The sequence below is a fragment of the Ahaetulla prasina genome, chromosome 3 (assembly GCF_028640845.1).
Source record: "Ahaetulla prasina isolate Xishuangbanna chromosome 3, ASM2864084v1, whole genome shotgun sequence".
In the NCBI taxonomy this organism is placed as follows: domain Eukaryota; kingdom Metazoa; phylum Chordata; class Lepidosauria; order Squamata; family Colubridae; genus Ahaetulla; species Ahaetulla prasina.
Window position 1 is genome coordinate 128,360,324 of NC_080541.1, and position 13,563 is coordinate 128,373,886.

At 38.6% G+C, this 13,563-nt stretch overlaps 1 protein-coding gene across 1 annotated transcript in view; it reads left to right on the plus strand.

Moving 5' to 3' along the window:
- The window catches only part of HMCN1 (hemicentin 1), a 292,886-nt gene that overhangs the window by 209,236 nt on the left and 70,087 nt on the right, over positions 1 to 13,563 (plus strand). Inside the window, exons 60-70 of the mRNA XM_058177873.1 lie at positions 37 to 239; positions 1,208 to 1,289; positions 1,540 to 1,671; positions 3,335 to 3,484; positions 3,868 to 4,027; positions 5,014 to 5,138; positions 8,901 to 9,084; positions 10,379 to 10,476; positions 11,311 to 11,586; positions 11,955 to 12,151; positions 12,252 to 12,333. Coding sequence (XP_058033856.1) covers positions 37 to 239; positions 1,208 to 1,289; positions 1,540 to 1,671; positions 3,335 to 3,484; positions 3,868 to 4,027; positions 5,014 to 5,138; positions 8,901 to 9,084; positions 10,379 to 10,476; positions 11,311 to 11,586; positions 11,955 to 12,151; positions 12,252 to 12,333 — 1,689 coding nt within the window. The remainder of the gene's footprint in view (positions 1 to 36; positions 240 to 1,207; positions 1,290 to 1,539; positions 1,672 to 3,334; positions 3,485 to 3,867; positions 4,028 to 5,013; positions 5,139 to 8,900; positions 9,085 to 10,378; positions 10,477 to 11,310; positions 11,587 to 11,954; positions 12,152 to 12,251; positions 12,334 to 13,563) is intronic.

A 13,563-nucleotide genomic window follows, 5' to 3' on the forward strand; every position in this document is an offset into this window, starting at 1 on the left:
GAAAAATATTTTTTCTTATGTTCCCCTACTCCAAAGTTCCTCCGAATATTAAAGGCCAGAGCAGCACACCTCCTGCAATAGTCAATGTGAGAGTGGGAATGCCAGTGACATTAGAGTGTGAGTCCAATGCTGTTCCACCTCCCAGCATCACCTGGTACAAGAATGGCCGTATGATCTCAGTCTCATCCAATGTGGGGATTGTAGCAGATGGACAGACACTCCATATCAAGATGACTGAGGTATACAAATATGTCTTGCTTCTGTACTTTTAAAAGTCTAGCTCAATCTTCACATAATTGTGGTCTTCAAAATGACACACATCCTATATAAAAACCTCCATGATTAATGATAGATGAAGCTGGAAAAATGTAAACAGGCTTATTACTGCTTTGTATTCCAACAAACTAATTGCTACACAGGTAGGCCTCACTTGTCAACCACAACTGGACTGGCAACTCTGTTGCTAAGCACTGAGGTTGTTAAGTGAAAAATTACATGACTGTACCATTACTTCTGTTTCCATTGTTAAGCAAATCGCCATAGTCCTTAAGCAAGATATCCCATGACCGCAACTTGTGATTTCACATTCTTATTCTTTATTAATTCTGCTTGTTGGAAACTGGTTGTAAAGCTCATAAATTGTAATCATGTGACCTCAGGATGCTGCAATGGTTATAAATATGTAGTTGTGATTATAGGACTCTGCAATGGTCATAAACAATGGTGGGTTTCTACTGGTTCGCCCCGGTTCATCCAAACCGGTAGCGGCTGTGGTGGGAGGCTCTGCCCACTGACCCGGACATCATCATGGATGCTCTGCGCATGTGCGGAAGTGCCGCACATGAGCAAAGCGAGTGAGTTCATGAGCGCGCTCAAAGTTCCGAACCGGTAGCGAAGGTAAGTGAAAACCACTACTGGTCATAAATGTGAGGTTTGGTCACAAAGCTTTTTTTTATAACCATTGTAACTTCAAATGGTGGTTAAACAAGACAGCTGGTAAGCGAAGATTGGCTGTAAAGGGTTTGCTCATTCATTTACAGTATTTCAACAATTGAACTACAAAGAAACCTACTCCAATATTTACTGGCTTTTTAATTTTATTGTATTCTGTCCTGAATTTTATATTATAATGACACTCTCCTAGCATTGATACTTTTTGAAATTAGTTAAAAGGTAATTTCATATCACTTTTTGCTTACATTCACAGGTATCTGATACAGGCCAGTATGTATGCAAAGCCATAAATATTGCAGGACGTGATGACAAAATTTTCCATCTTAATGTTCATGGTAAGCTTTTAATAGGCCGAATAAAGTGATTCTTGTTAGAGTTAGTGAATCAAACTGAACATAAGACAAGATAGATAGTTACTTATGTTCAAATCTTTATTCCTTAATACTTATTGTTGCACAACAGGATGCTGTGGTAGCAGTTAGGAGGAAGGGATGAGATACAGACTCTATCAAGACCATTTGTTTTTCTCCAGAATCCATTATTGGTAATTTGGTGCGTGTATCAACCTGTTGTCTTCATTCACAGTACCACCCACCATTGAAGGCCCTCAGCAAGAGTGGATCAATGAAACCATCAGCAACCCTATAACTCTTACCTGTGATGCTACTGGAATTCCTCCACCAGCAATAACTTGGCTTAAGAATGGAAAACCCCTTGGTAATGTTTGCTCACATAACATTGGTTACTATCAGCTGCTTGTTGGATTTTCTAAGATCCAAAATGGGGAATTGGTTCAGATAAAATTGTTGTAAGCTCAAAACAGAAATGCATTTCTGTCCCTCCCACCCCTAAAGTATCTAGATAGCTAATAGCTAAGAAGGCAAGTATTAAACTAACATTGGTAATACTGAGGATGGAAAAATCGAGGTTAAAATATAAGGCTCAGTGAAGTGAAAGAATAGCTTGTTATGTGTGATCAGGGATTAGGCTGTATTGAATAGGAAGGGAAAATATGTGAATTTCTCCTGCGTCCTGGAAGGGAAAACAGAAGCACAGTTTCTTGTAAAGTTAATTTAAGTTAAATGAGAAATGAATTCTCTCTCAGCCAAAGTTGGACAAATCACTACTGCATGCAGCCCCCAGCACTTCTTTTACAGCCTTCAAAACACCCACTGAGTACCTGGGGGAAGGAATGGAGTACAATGCAGAATTGGTATATAAAGTCTCTGTAAGATAAGCCTACCTTTCTTGAACTACTGAACTTGGTTTTTTTAAGGAATTTTTCTTTTGATCTGCCATGAGCTGATTTTTTCAAGGTTGGTGAACCGTTGTTGAGTGCTTTGGGGTGGGGGTTAATGATAATCAATGATATTTACAAAAATATTTGTCTGAGGTTTTTGCCGGTGTTTGTATGTAGGTCTTTGGTTATTCGGGTTTTCTCCCGTTTAAAATTGGAAGTGTCTTGGCGACGTTTCGACGAAGTCTCATTCCTCATCTTCAGGCTGGTGTTTACAGCTTCGTGCTTCTAGGAGCAATGTGTGATCGCTCATTGCTCCTAGAAGCACGAAGCTATAAACACCAGCCTGAAGATGACAAATGAGACTTCGTCGAAACGTCGCCAAGACACTTCCAATTTTATGCGGGAGAAAACCCGAATAACCAAAGACCTACGTGTGTGTGTGTGTGTGTGTGTGTGTGTGTGTATGCAGGTTTTGATATGTTTGGGTCTTTTCCCGTGTAAGATTGGAAGTACACGGGAAAAGACCCGAACATACCAAAACCTGCATACATATACCCGTGAAAACCTATGAAAAAAAATATATATATAGGTCTTTGGTTGTTTGGGTTTTCTCTCGTGTAAAATTGGAAGTGTCTTGGCGACGTTTCGACGAAGTCTCATTCGTCATCTTCAGGCTGGTGTTTACAGCTTGGTGCTTCTAGGAGCAATGTGTGATCGCTCATTGCTCCTAGAAGCATCAGCCTGAGCATGGTGTGTGTGTGTGTGTGTATGCAGGTTTTGATATGTTTGGGTCTTTTCCCGTGTAAGATTGGAAGTACACGGGAAAAGACCCGAACATACCAAAACCTGCATACATATACCCGTGAAAACCTATGAAAAAAAATATATATATAGGTCTTTGGTTGTTTGGGTTTTCTCTCGTGTAAAATTGGAAGTGTCTTGGCGACGTTTCGACGAAGTCTCATTCGTCATCTTCAGGCTTCAGCTTCGTGCTTCTGGGAGCAATGTGTGATCGCAGCACCAAGGACTACACAATTCTTTAAGCTGTCAGAGATAGCAACTGATCTCAAAGCATGGACATAGAGCTAAAATGAAAGATAACTTGAATATTCTGATTTCTTCATATTTGTTTATATTTAGAAAATTCTGCTACCGACAAGTTGCTTATTTTGTCAGGAGGAAACAAGCTGCAAATTGCCAGACCTGACTATTCTGATAATGGAAATTATTCCTGCATTGCTTCAAATGTAGAAGGAAAAGCTCAGAAATTTTATGTCCTTTCTGTTGAAAGTATGTATGCATGTTTTTATGTTTCTTTTTTAAACTGAAAAATATATGTAAAATAACTCCTGTAGTTCCAGAACTACTTACATATCAGTATCTAACAACAAACAAACAAATTCAGTACAGTGAATTCAACAGCTTCAGGTGCCACTATCTATCTTACTAAATGTTTGTTATCTCCTAAATTAAGTTTCTGAAATCCTTGGGTTAATTTGTACAGAAGTAAGAATGATTGGAGATGAAGATGTAGAAGTGCTGAGGAGCTTTTTTCCCCCCAAGAAGCTTTTCTTTTCCAAGAAGGCTCAGTGTTTCAATAAACTGTGCTTTTATTGTATTTTCCTCTCTGTCTTATGCAGTTATTACTGATAGACATATTTTTTATTCTGAAGTTCCTCCAGATATTGCTGGTTCTGAAATGCCAAGTGAAGTCAGTGGCATCCTTGGAGAAAACATCCAGCTTTTCTGTGAGGCGAGTGGAATCCCGATACCTGTCATTCAGTGGCTAAAAGATGGGAAACCAATCAGCAGTGATGGATCTCAGCGGATCAGGTTAAGTTTTGAACTCTCTCTTTGGGAAATGAAGCAGAGTCCAAACAAGAGAACGGTCAGAAAAGGGAAATGTCTATGGAGATTCTCAGTCATCCAGGTCATGGTTGTCCCAAAGATGTTTTTTCAAAAGGCAACTGGGATTACTTTGTTTTTCCTTGAAAATGTTTCACTTCTCATCCAAGAAGCTTCTTTATCTCTGACTAAGAAAAGGAAGTTAAAAGCAAAGGAGAAGAAAAGTGTAGAAAACCAAAGCAGGAGGAAAGTGATAAGGACCAAGCTTGAAATTTGGGGGAAAGACAGGGGTGCGTTTACTACCGGTTCACAGCGGGATTGTACGCATGCGCTTGCTTTGCTCGCACGTGCTTGCTTGCTTCTGTGCATGCACAGAAGCTTCCTGATGATGTCAGGGTTGGTGGGCAAAGCCTGCCCCCTGGTTTTACTATAGGTTCATAAGAACTGGTCCGAACCGGGGGCAACCCACCACTGGGGCAAGATTTGATCCCTAGATCTATATGGGTTATATAGACAGCATTATGCATTTGATGCTAATGAAGTGAAATAAAATAACAAAATATAAATATCTTCAAAAACAAAGCCGGAATGATACCCATTTCAAATATTCTCTGCAGCGAACAGAGGTCTTTATTCAGATGATTTGTCTTGCTGACAGAACTAACAGGATGGGCATGTTCCAGGTCTCCTCCCTTAAATGGTGTCTTCTCAGTCCTTTGCAACAAGGCTGTAGAGAGCAATGAAGACCTAATTCTTCTCTCAAGTATTGGGCTAGGAGGAAAGGGTTGACATCAAGGGATGTTTGCTCATGTACCTGGGGAAAAGAGCATTGTTGTGAGCTGGTCATATAAGTCAGGAAACAGAGATGGGTGGAAGGAGGGAAGAAAGAAGGAGGGAAGGAGGGAGGGAAGGAAGGATCTATAGATATGTTTCCAAAAATCCAGTATACTCTTTGATTTTCTTTCTTTCTTCAGCCTGGCTCCAAATGGAAGCTTACTAAACATTTTTGGTGCCCTTACAAGTGATCGAGGGAAATATACTTGTGTTGCTACCAATCCTGCAGGGGAAGAGGACCGGATATTCAGTGTGAATATATATGGTGAGCTTTGGTTTTGTTTGTTGTTCTTCATCTGAGAAAATATGTCATCTTTCTCATTAGACCTTTCCTAATTTTAAGGGACAAAAAAGATAGCAATAGCACTTAGCAAAAAAAAGATAGCAATAGCACTTAGACTTATATATCACTTTATAGTGCTTTACAACCCCCTCTAAGCAGTTTTCAGATTCAGCATATTACCCACAATAATCTGGCTCCTCATTTTACCGACCTCGGAAAGATGGAAAGCAGAGTCAACCTTGAGCTGGTCAGAATCAAAATCCTGGTAGATGGCAGAAATAGCCTGTAATACTGCATTCTAACTATTGTGCCACCATGCTAAGTTTTTATATGACTTTAATCATTTTAATCATTACTAAATTAAGGTGTTCCTGCTTAATGTTGTACAGCTCAAAGTACCTAAAATAAAATAACCCTATGGATTAATTTATGAAAAATTAGACTGGTTAATATTGATATATTACAAGAAGTTATTAAAATTCTGTTTGCATTTTGCAATATATAGATTTTGTGCTGTTATTATCAAAAGTAAATAGTTTAGAGTATAGCTGACATTTCAATGACATATTGATCCAATCTACAAATGAACTGACAATAAAGGCATTGATTCTCAAACACCCAAGTACAAACATTGTGATAAATTAAACTAAATGTATAGAGCTTTCAGTTTTTCACATCAAGTTTTTGTTTCAAAGAGCAATGCTTTTAATTAAAAAAGCTATGTAAACTATTTTTAAATACTGTTTTCAACATAGGTCAAATGGAGCATATGTTTGATGCTCAGCCACCTTTTGGCTAAAGAAGCTACATAGATCACAGTCTACCCATATAGTAAGGTTAAACACTTTTATTTTGAACAGCAAAGTATATTTGGCTATTAATAGGAACTGCACAAATGTAAAAAGAGGAATATAAATATAAAATTGGATCTAAAATACAATCAGTACCACCACAACCATGTTTTTAAAACCCCTCTTTTGTCACATCAAACATACATATTGATGGCAATTTTTTGGACTAGTCATAAAACTTTGTGAGGCTGAATGTATCCTTGAGATCTTAGGTGTACTCCTATCATGCAAGATGAAGCCTTGGGTAACGCTACACGGTGGTGTACATCATCATACAGTTTTCTGTAATAACGTCTGTCTGTCTAGCCAGTCTAACTGTTGCCGAGCTGGTTAATATTTGTATGCTGCCCAAATCATGGGATCCTGAGCACTGAAATTAATTGACTTTATAGCATATGTGGAAACAATGTTTTTCAGGGAAAGGTATTTATGAAAATTTTCCCCAAAATATTCAGTCTTTTTCCCTTTCCTTTTCGTTGGCATCGGTTTACTACTATTCTTAATTTTTTTAAAAAAAAATAATCTTCTATATAGTTCTGACAGCTAACCAGATTTGATTATGGTTTTGTTGGTATAGTGCTGTTATCTAGATCATGGGGAGGCTGCTTAGAATGTATGCGAAGTGAAAACAACTAATCCAACCATTTTACCCTTAAGAGGGAGGGAGGGAGAGAGAGAGAGAGAGAGAGAAAGAGAGAGAGAGAGGCAACTTTCTCTTAGCCTCCCTTGTAGTGGCTAAGAGGAGTTTAACAAATGTCTAGCACATGACTGTTTCAATCATATGAATCAGCCAGATGAGATTACAGCTTCTCAGAGAATATTATTAAAGAACAAGAAATATAATTAACATAGCAATTTGAGTTGCCCCAAGTCACAAATGTTCTGTATCGTGGGATGCCTACAGCATTTAGAATCAGGTGTTTTATCATTTTTTATGATGTACACTACACATAAATGTACCTGTAAATAAGTACATATATTATTATTATTATTATTTATTATATTTGTATACCGCCCATCTCCCGAAGGACTCAGGGCGGTTCACAGCCAAAAAAACAACAGAAAACATATAATACATATAAACAGCTAAAAGAATAGACAGTTAAATTCAATTGATGCCCTTAAACTATAAGTATAAATTTTAAAACCTCATTTAAACCCCTTTTATTAAAAATCCCAATTTAAAAATTACGTTCAAGCTAGTCCTGCTCTTCGAAATAGTAACGTCTTCAGCTCGCGGCGGAAGGACCTGAGATCGGGGAGTTGACGAAGCCCCAGAGGGAGCTCGTTCCAGAGGGTAGGGGCCCCCACAGAGAAGGCCCTCCCCCTAGAGGTCGCCAACTGACATTGTTTAGCTGATGGTATCCGGAGGAGGCCCTCTCTGTGAGAGCGCACTGGTCGGTGAGAGGCTAATGGTGGCAGTAGGCGGTCCCGTAAATATCCCGGCCCTAGGCCATGGAGCGTTTTAAAGGTGATAACAAGTACCTTGAAGTGAACCCGGAAGACTACCGGGAGCCAGTGCAGACTACGCAGGAGGGGTGTTACATGGGAGCCACAAGGTGCTCCCTCTATCACCCGCGCAGTCGCATTCTAGACCAGTTGGAGTCTCCGGGTACCCTTCAAGGGGAGCCCCATGTAGAGAGCATTACAGTAGTCCAGGCGGGATGTAACAAGGGCATGAGCGACCGTGCATAAGGAAGCCCGATCCAGAAAGGGGCGTAACTGGCGTATCAGGCGAACCTGATGAAAAGCTCCCCTGGTGACGGCTATCATATGATCTTCTAAAGACAGCCGTGCATCCAGGAGGACGCCCAGATTACGAGCCCTCTCCGTGGGGGCCAATAGTTCGCCCCCAATGGTCAGTGATGGAATTAGCTGACTGTACCGGGCCGCCGGCATCCACAGCCACTCGGTCTTGGTGGGATTGAGCCTGAGTCTGTTCCTCCCCATCCAGACCTGTACGGCCCTATTGATGTTAGATGATCTTTAGACCTGTTCCAAATGCAGAGAGGTCCCAATTATATTTCTGTTTCTAGCCCACTGCTACACCACTTCATTTTTTTTATACCTTTGACTTACATTAGAAAATAACTCACTGAAAATTCTGTTTTAAAAAAGTGTGGCCCTACAAGGACAAAACACAATTCATAAATATGAAGAGACAGTTGTTATCATTTGTGTCTTTTTGATGGATTACACTGGAAATGCTTTCTGGCTATGGACACAATTTATAAAGAAATTCCACATGATCTATTAAGGGAAATAGAAGGCTGTTGATCATGACATCTTAACATGATTTAGTTGGAATACTATGGGGAATCTGTCTTGGATAGGAAAAAGAGTAATGCTGCCACCTTGGGGTTCAGCTAAATTGAATTACTTCACTGGGAATAATTCCAAATTCCATTATTTAATATACCAACAATTTCTTTCTTTCTTGAGGCCCTTTTCTAAATTTCTCTACAAATAGAATAATGATGTTGCTACTTGAAATGGGTCTGAGACCCTCATAGATAAAGTTCAGTTCAGTTCAGTTCAGTTCAGTTCAGTTCAGTTAATGACTCAGTTCAGATAAACAGTGAAAAGTTTTCAATATTATTTCACATATTTCATTATTTTTAATCCTTTTTAATCTTTTTCAGTTTTTTGTGATTTTTCTGATTACTAAGTTTTATAATTGCTCTTATTCTGAATAGAGATAGTAAACCAGTGGTTGTATTCCCACTGAACTAATGCTCACTGGCCATATTGACTGAGGTTATTGGTAGTCAAAACTGAAAATCAGTTATAGGGCTATGGGTTCTCCACCTTGAATTTGAAACTCATTTTAAAAGAGAAGCATAAATGCTGATATATTTAACTTCTTTTTTCCTTATTTGGTTATAAATTTTAGTGCCACCCACTATCAATAAAAATAAAGAGAAAACTGAGGCCCTAACTGTGGTATTAGACACATCAATAAACATTGAATGTCAAGCTATGGGCACTCCACCTGCCCAGATAAATTGGCTGAAGAATGGTCTTCCCCTCTCTACATCTTCCCATATCAGGTTACTTTCAGCTGGACAGGTACTCAGGTAAGGTGTCATTAATTTAGGTTCAACCAAATGAAAACTGTTCATTGCAAATTACAATGGTTTCATAATTTCAAGAAGTAGATTTCCCTCTCCTATATTATTTTGGGTGTTTGCACAACTGAAAAATCTGGAAGATACTGTGAACATGATTGTAAAATATTCATCAGGAAGCTTGCTCATTTACAAACTGCCCACTATGCTGCATCAATTTATCAGAAAGCTAGTTATCATGGTCTCAAGGCCCCTCACCTTACTATCTGTTGTTATCCTTGCCCTCTTTCTGAATGGGCAGAGGAGAATCCCTTCCAAACAAAGTATAATATTGTACGGAGGTTCATTTGGGAAATAAAGATTATGTTGGAGCTGCTATTTTGCTTTGTACCATGTGAGCTTTGAGTTTACTGAATTGAAAAAGCATTTTACAACGTAGAAAATCAGATGAGAATAGAGTCTGGCGGATGTTAAGCAGTGGTGGGATTCAGCCAGTTTGAGCTAGTTTGGGTGAACCAGTAATTAAATTGCTGGCTGGCCCTGCCTCTTCCCGCCCTGCCCCTTCCAGGAGTCCCCATGCACCCCATTTTGACTCCCTGGTAAGTGCAGGGAGGCCTCCTAGGCCCAAAATGGAGTGCAGTGTGTGTGTGTGTGTGCGCCCACCCCCCAACCTATTTTCACTCCTAGGAGGCTTCAGGGGGACATACCCTCCCTGTGGCCTATTTTCGCTTCCAGGAGGCTGCAGAGAGGCTACTAGGCCCCAAATACAAGTTCTTGAAATCTCAGGGAAACACCCTTATTTACTAATAAGCCTATACTAATCCAGCAAAACCTAGCTGAGTTCATTGATGTGTTTCAATAAAATTAGCTGATCAACTATATGAATAGGAACATCTGAATGATTTTGAAGGATTCAGCTTAATCTGAGAATCAGTTCGACTTTCAGAATGTCACTTGATCCAGCCATTCTTGAACTTCAACTCTGAATTCAAGATTTGCACATGCCCATTTTATAAATGCCTCAGAACATTTCTATATCTGGCAAACCTTGGCAGATTTCAGAAGTTAAGCATGGTTGTTTCTGGTTAGTATAGGGATGAGGGAGTGCTTAGGAATTTTATATCTGTTGACTTAGTTAGGAAATCAAAAATCATCCCAGAAGACGGCAGTTACAAATTATTTCCATAACAACTGAGTTTAATTTGAGAGCATTCTTTCATTTTATAAATTGGCATGTACTCTGTATAAGGCAGAATAAGGAATTTTTAAATTTCAAAATGGTTTGTGGTTGTTTTCCTTCCAGAATTGTTAAAGCACAGGTAGCTGATACTGGCATGTATACATGCATAGCCTCCAACAGAGCTGGTGTCGACAATAAACGGTATAGTCTTCAGGTTTATGGTAAGCCTTTTTAAAGCAATATAGAGTGAAATTGTAACACCCTTGTATATTCATAAATACAGGTGGTCTTTGCTTATTGACCCCATAGTGACTGTTCAAAATTATAATTGTGCTAAAAAAGGAGATTTATGACTGGATCTCAACCTTGTGATCATTGCAGCATTCCCACAGTCACATGATTGTGATTGTGGACCACTGCAATATACTTTATATGGGGCTTCCCTTGAAGAGTATCTGGAAACTGCAGCTGGTTCAAAATGCAAAGGGGTGGGGAGTTATGTACGCCCCTTTGATCAGAGTTTATTACCTCTTTGGTCTACTAGCTGCATTGGTCACTAATGTGCTTCCAGATTCAATTCAAGGTGCTATAAAGCCCTTCATGTCATGGGGCTGGATTCTTGAAGGACTGCTTCTCCTTGATGGTGTCCTATCAGACCTGGCAGGAGAGGCCTGCTATGGGTCCAAAATAAGCAGCTTGCAGAGTCCAGGAGAAAGCCTATATTGTCTTGGTATCTGTTCTTTCGAACATCTTCTCCCAGATTCTCCCTAGCACAATCCTTTTGAAAGACCTTGAAGACCTAGACACTGGACATAGAATTTAAGAAGTATAGCAGACCCCATGGAATGTTTCTACTGATGGTTGTGTTGGGTTTTTTTATATCTCAGCTGACAATTTTATTGTGAAGTTGTTGTTACACCGTGTTTTTAACCATTGTTAACCACCTAGAGTTATAATGTTGAAATGTATTAATACATTTTCTAATAGGAAATCAGTTTGTTGTTTCATAAACTAAAAATATTGTTTATATCCTCCATGGGTTTGCTTCCTTCCAGTACCCCCAAGCATAGACTATGGTGGAGAAGCAGAAGTAACTATACTAAAAGGGAATCCCGTATCTTTGGTGTGTCTAGCTACTGGAATACCAACACCAACTATATCATGGCTGAAAGATGGTCAGACTTTAAGCAGTAACCTTCATGTGACTTTTGAAAACCAAAAAAAGGGTCTTCGTATATTAAACTCAGAGATTAACGATTCAGGTAGATATACCTGTATAGCATCTAATGAAGCTGGGGAAGACAACCAACACTTTTCTCTGAAAGTGCTAGGTAAGGATTATCTATTTACAACTAATTAGCAGTCTGATCAACCAGAAGCTATCATAATGTTTTACTAAACCAAGTATAGGAACTGTGTGACATTAGTGATTTGGGCCTATTAAACTTTAATTTAAATCTATTGTCTAAAACTACCATAATGAATGTTTAGAATGGCTATCATATACTAAATTAGTATCTTTTTTATTGATTGCTTAAAATTCCTTCAGCTGGATACACAAGGAGGGTAATATCTAAGGGCTTTATGTGTATTGAAGGGGTAATATTATGGGGATTTTCAGTCCCCCCCCCAATAACTCTCTTGTAAATTGTCAGGTGTTTTTTTGGGGGAGGATGATATTATGGATATCTTTTTTCAGAACCTCCTCATATTAATAAATCAGATAACCCAGAAGAAATTTCTACAGTGATTAACAATCCTCTTGAACTCCTCTGTATCTCTGATGGGATTCCAATCCCCAAACTAACTTGGATGAAGGATGGACGCCCACTGCCTCAAACAGATGCTGTTCGTGTCCTAAGGGGAGGACAGGTCTTCAGAATATCCAGTGCTCAGGTACTGTAGCTCAGGTAGCTATTTAATTCTTTTACAGCCATCTCAACTGCTTTAACTTAGTTCAGTTTTATTTCTAACTGAGATGTTGGTTGTCTTTTAGGTAGAAGATACTGGAAGATATACATGTTTGGCTTCTAGCCCTGCAGGAGATGATGATAAAGAATATTTAGTGAGAGTACACGGTAATATTAATTTGGATAAATATGAAGAATTCCCAAATTTTCCTATACAGGCTTTCTAACCCAAGGAAGCTCCATATGTGTGAACTTGAATTCCCAGAATTTTCTAGTTAGCATGATCATTGCTGAAAATTCTATAGGTCTGTGCCCAAGTTGAGGAAAGTTGTTCTATCACATATTTTTAATTGTGCTGTTTTTGACTCTGTTTCATATATAGCCCACTGTGAAATAGGCATGGAAAATTAAATGTTTAAGTTCACTTTCACATAGATTTTTATGCTTGGCTTTATCTCCATTTTTTTTTCAAAGTTAGGTTCATCAAATCAGGTCCATTCTCATTCTCAATTCTTACCATCTCAACATGTCTTTGATAACAAACTAGTAGCTTTTTCAAAGGCATTTCAATAATTTCTTTGACCCTACCTATCCATTTTATCCACTGCCTTCCATTTCTTCCTCTTTCCTCCATTCACATTGCACAAGCAAAATATATAGGAGTTTCTGCTTGCTGATTATTATCTCAAGGCAGCAATCAGTCTGTACTTGATGTGGGATTGATTAATTGATTGATTGATTGGTTGATTGCTCTTACAGTTCAAAGAACTCCCTATAACCAAATCAAAATCCATAATCAAAAGGTTTTTGTTTTGTCTTTTCTTAATGACAAGCTTTCACAACTATAAATTTCACAATGCTTTGTATTGCAGTCCTCATTGTCATTGCAATATTCTTATTCTTAAATCACTATTTTCTCCCTATGATTAATCTCTCTGTTTCTCTAGCATACTGCCCACCTCTATCTATTCTTGGGCTCAAGAAAATACAACTATTTACCACTTTCACTTCTACAGCATCAACTGTAAGTTCACTCACTGTGTAGGCTGACATTACCTTTTCTGCTTAATATCTAATGTTACAGACTTAGATTATTTATTTACAGCCCCATAGAATGTAAAGTACAGCACACCATTACTACAGGCATATATAAAAGTAAAACTATGTATAAAAGCAGGAACTCTATAAAATTAACATTCATTGAAGGGACCAAACAGTTTCAACAAATTAAGGCTCTTAAAAATGTTGCTTCTGCCTTTGAAATTCCTGAATATTGTCACTTAATAATAGCATCTCATTTTTCTCATCATGAAGGAGTATATCAGACTGAAGTGGGAGTGTATGAGTTTTGATCTCCAGTATGAGTACAGTGGGCACTTTCAAAGAATGTGTGAAACA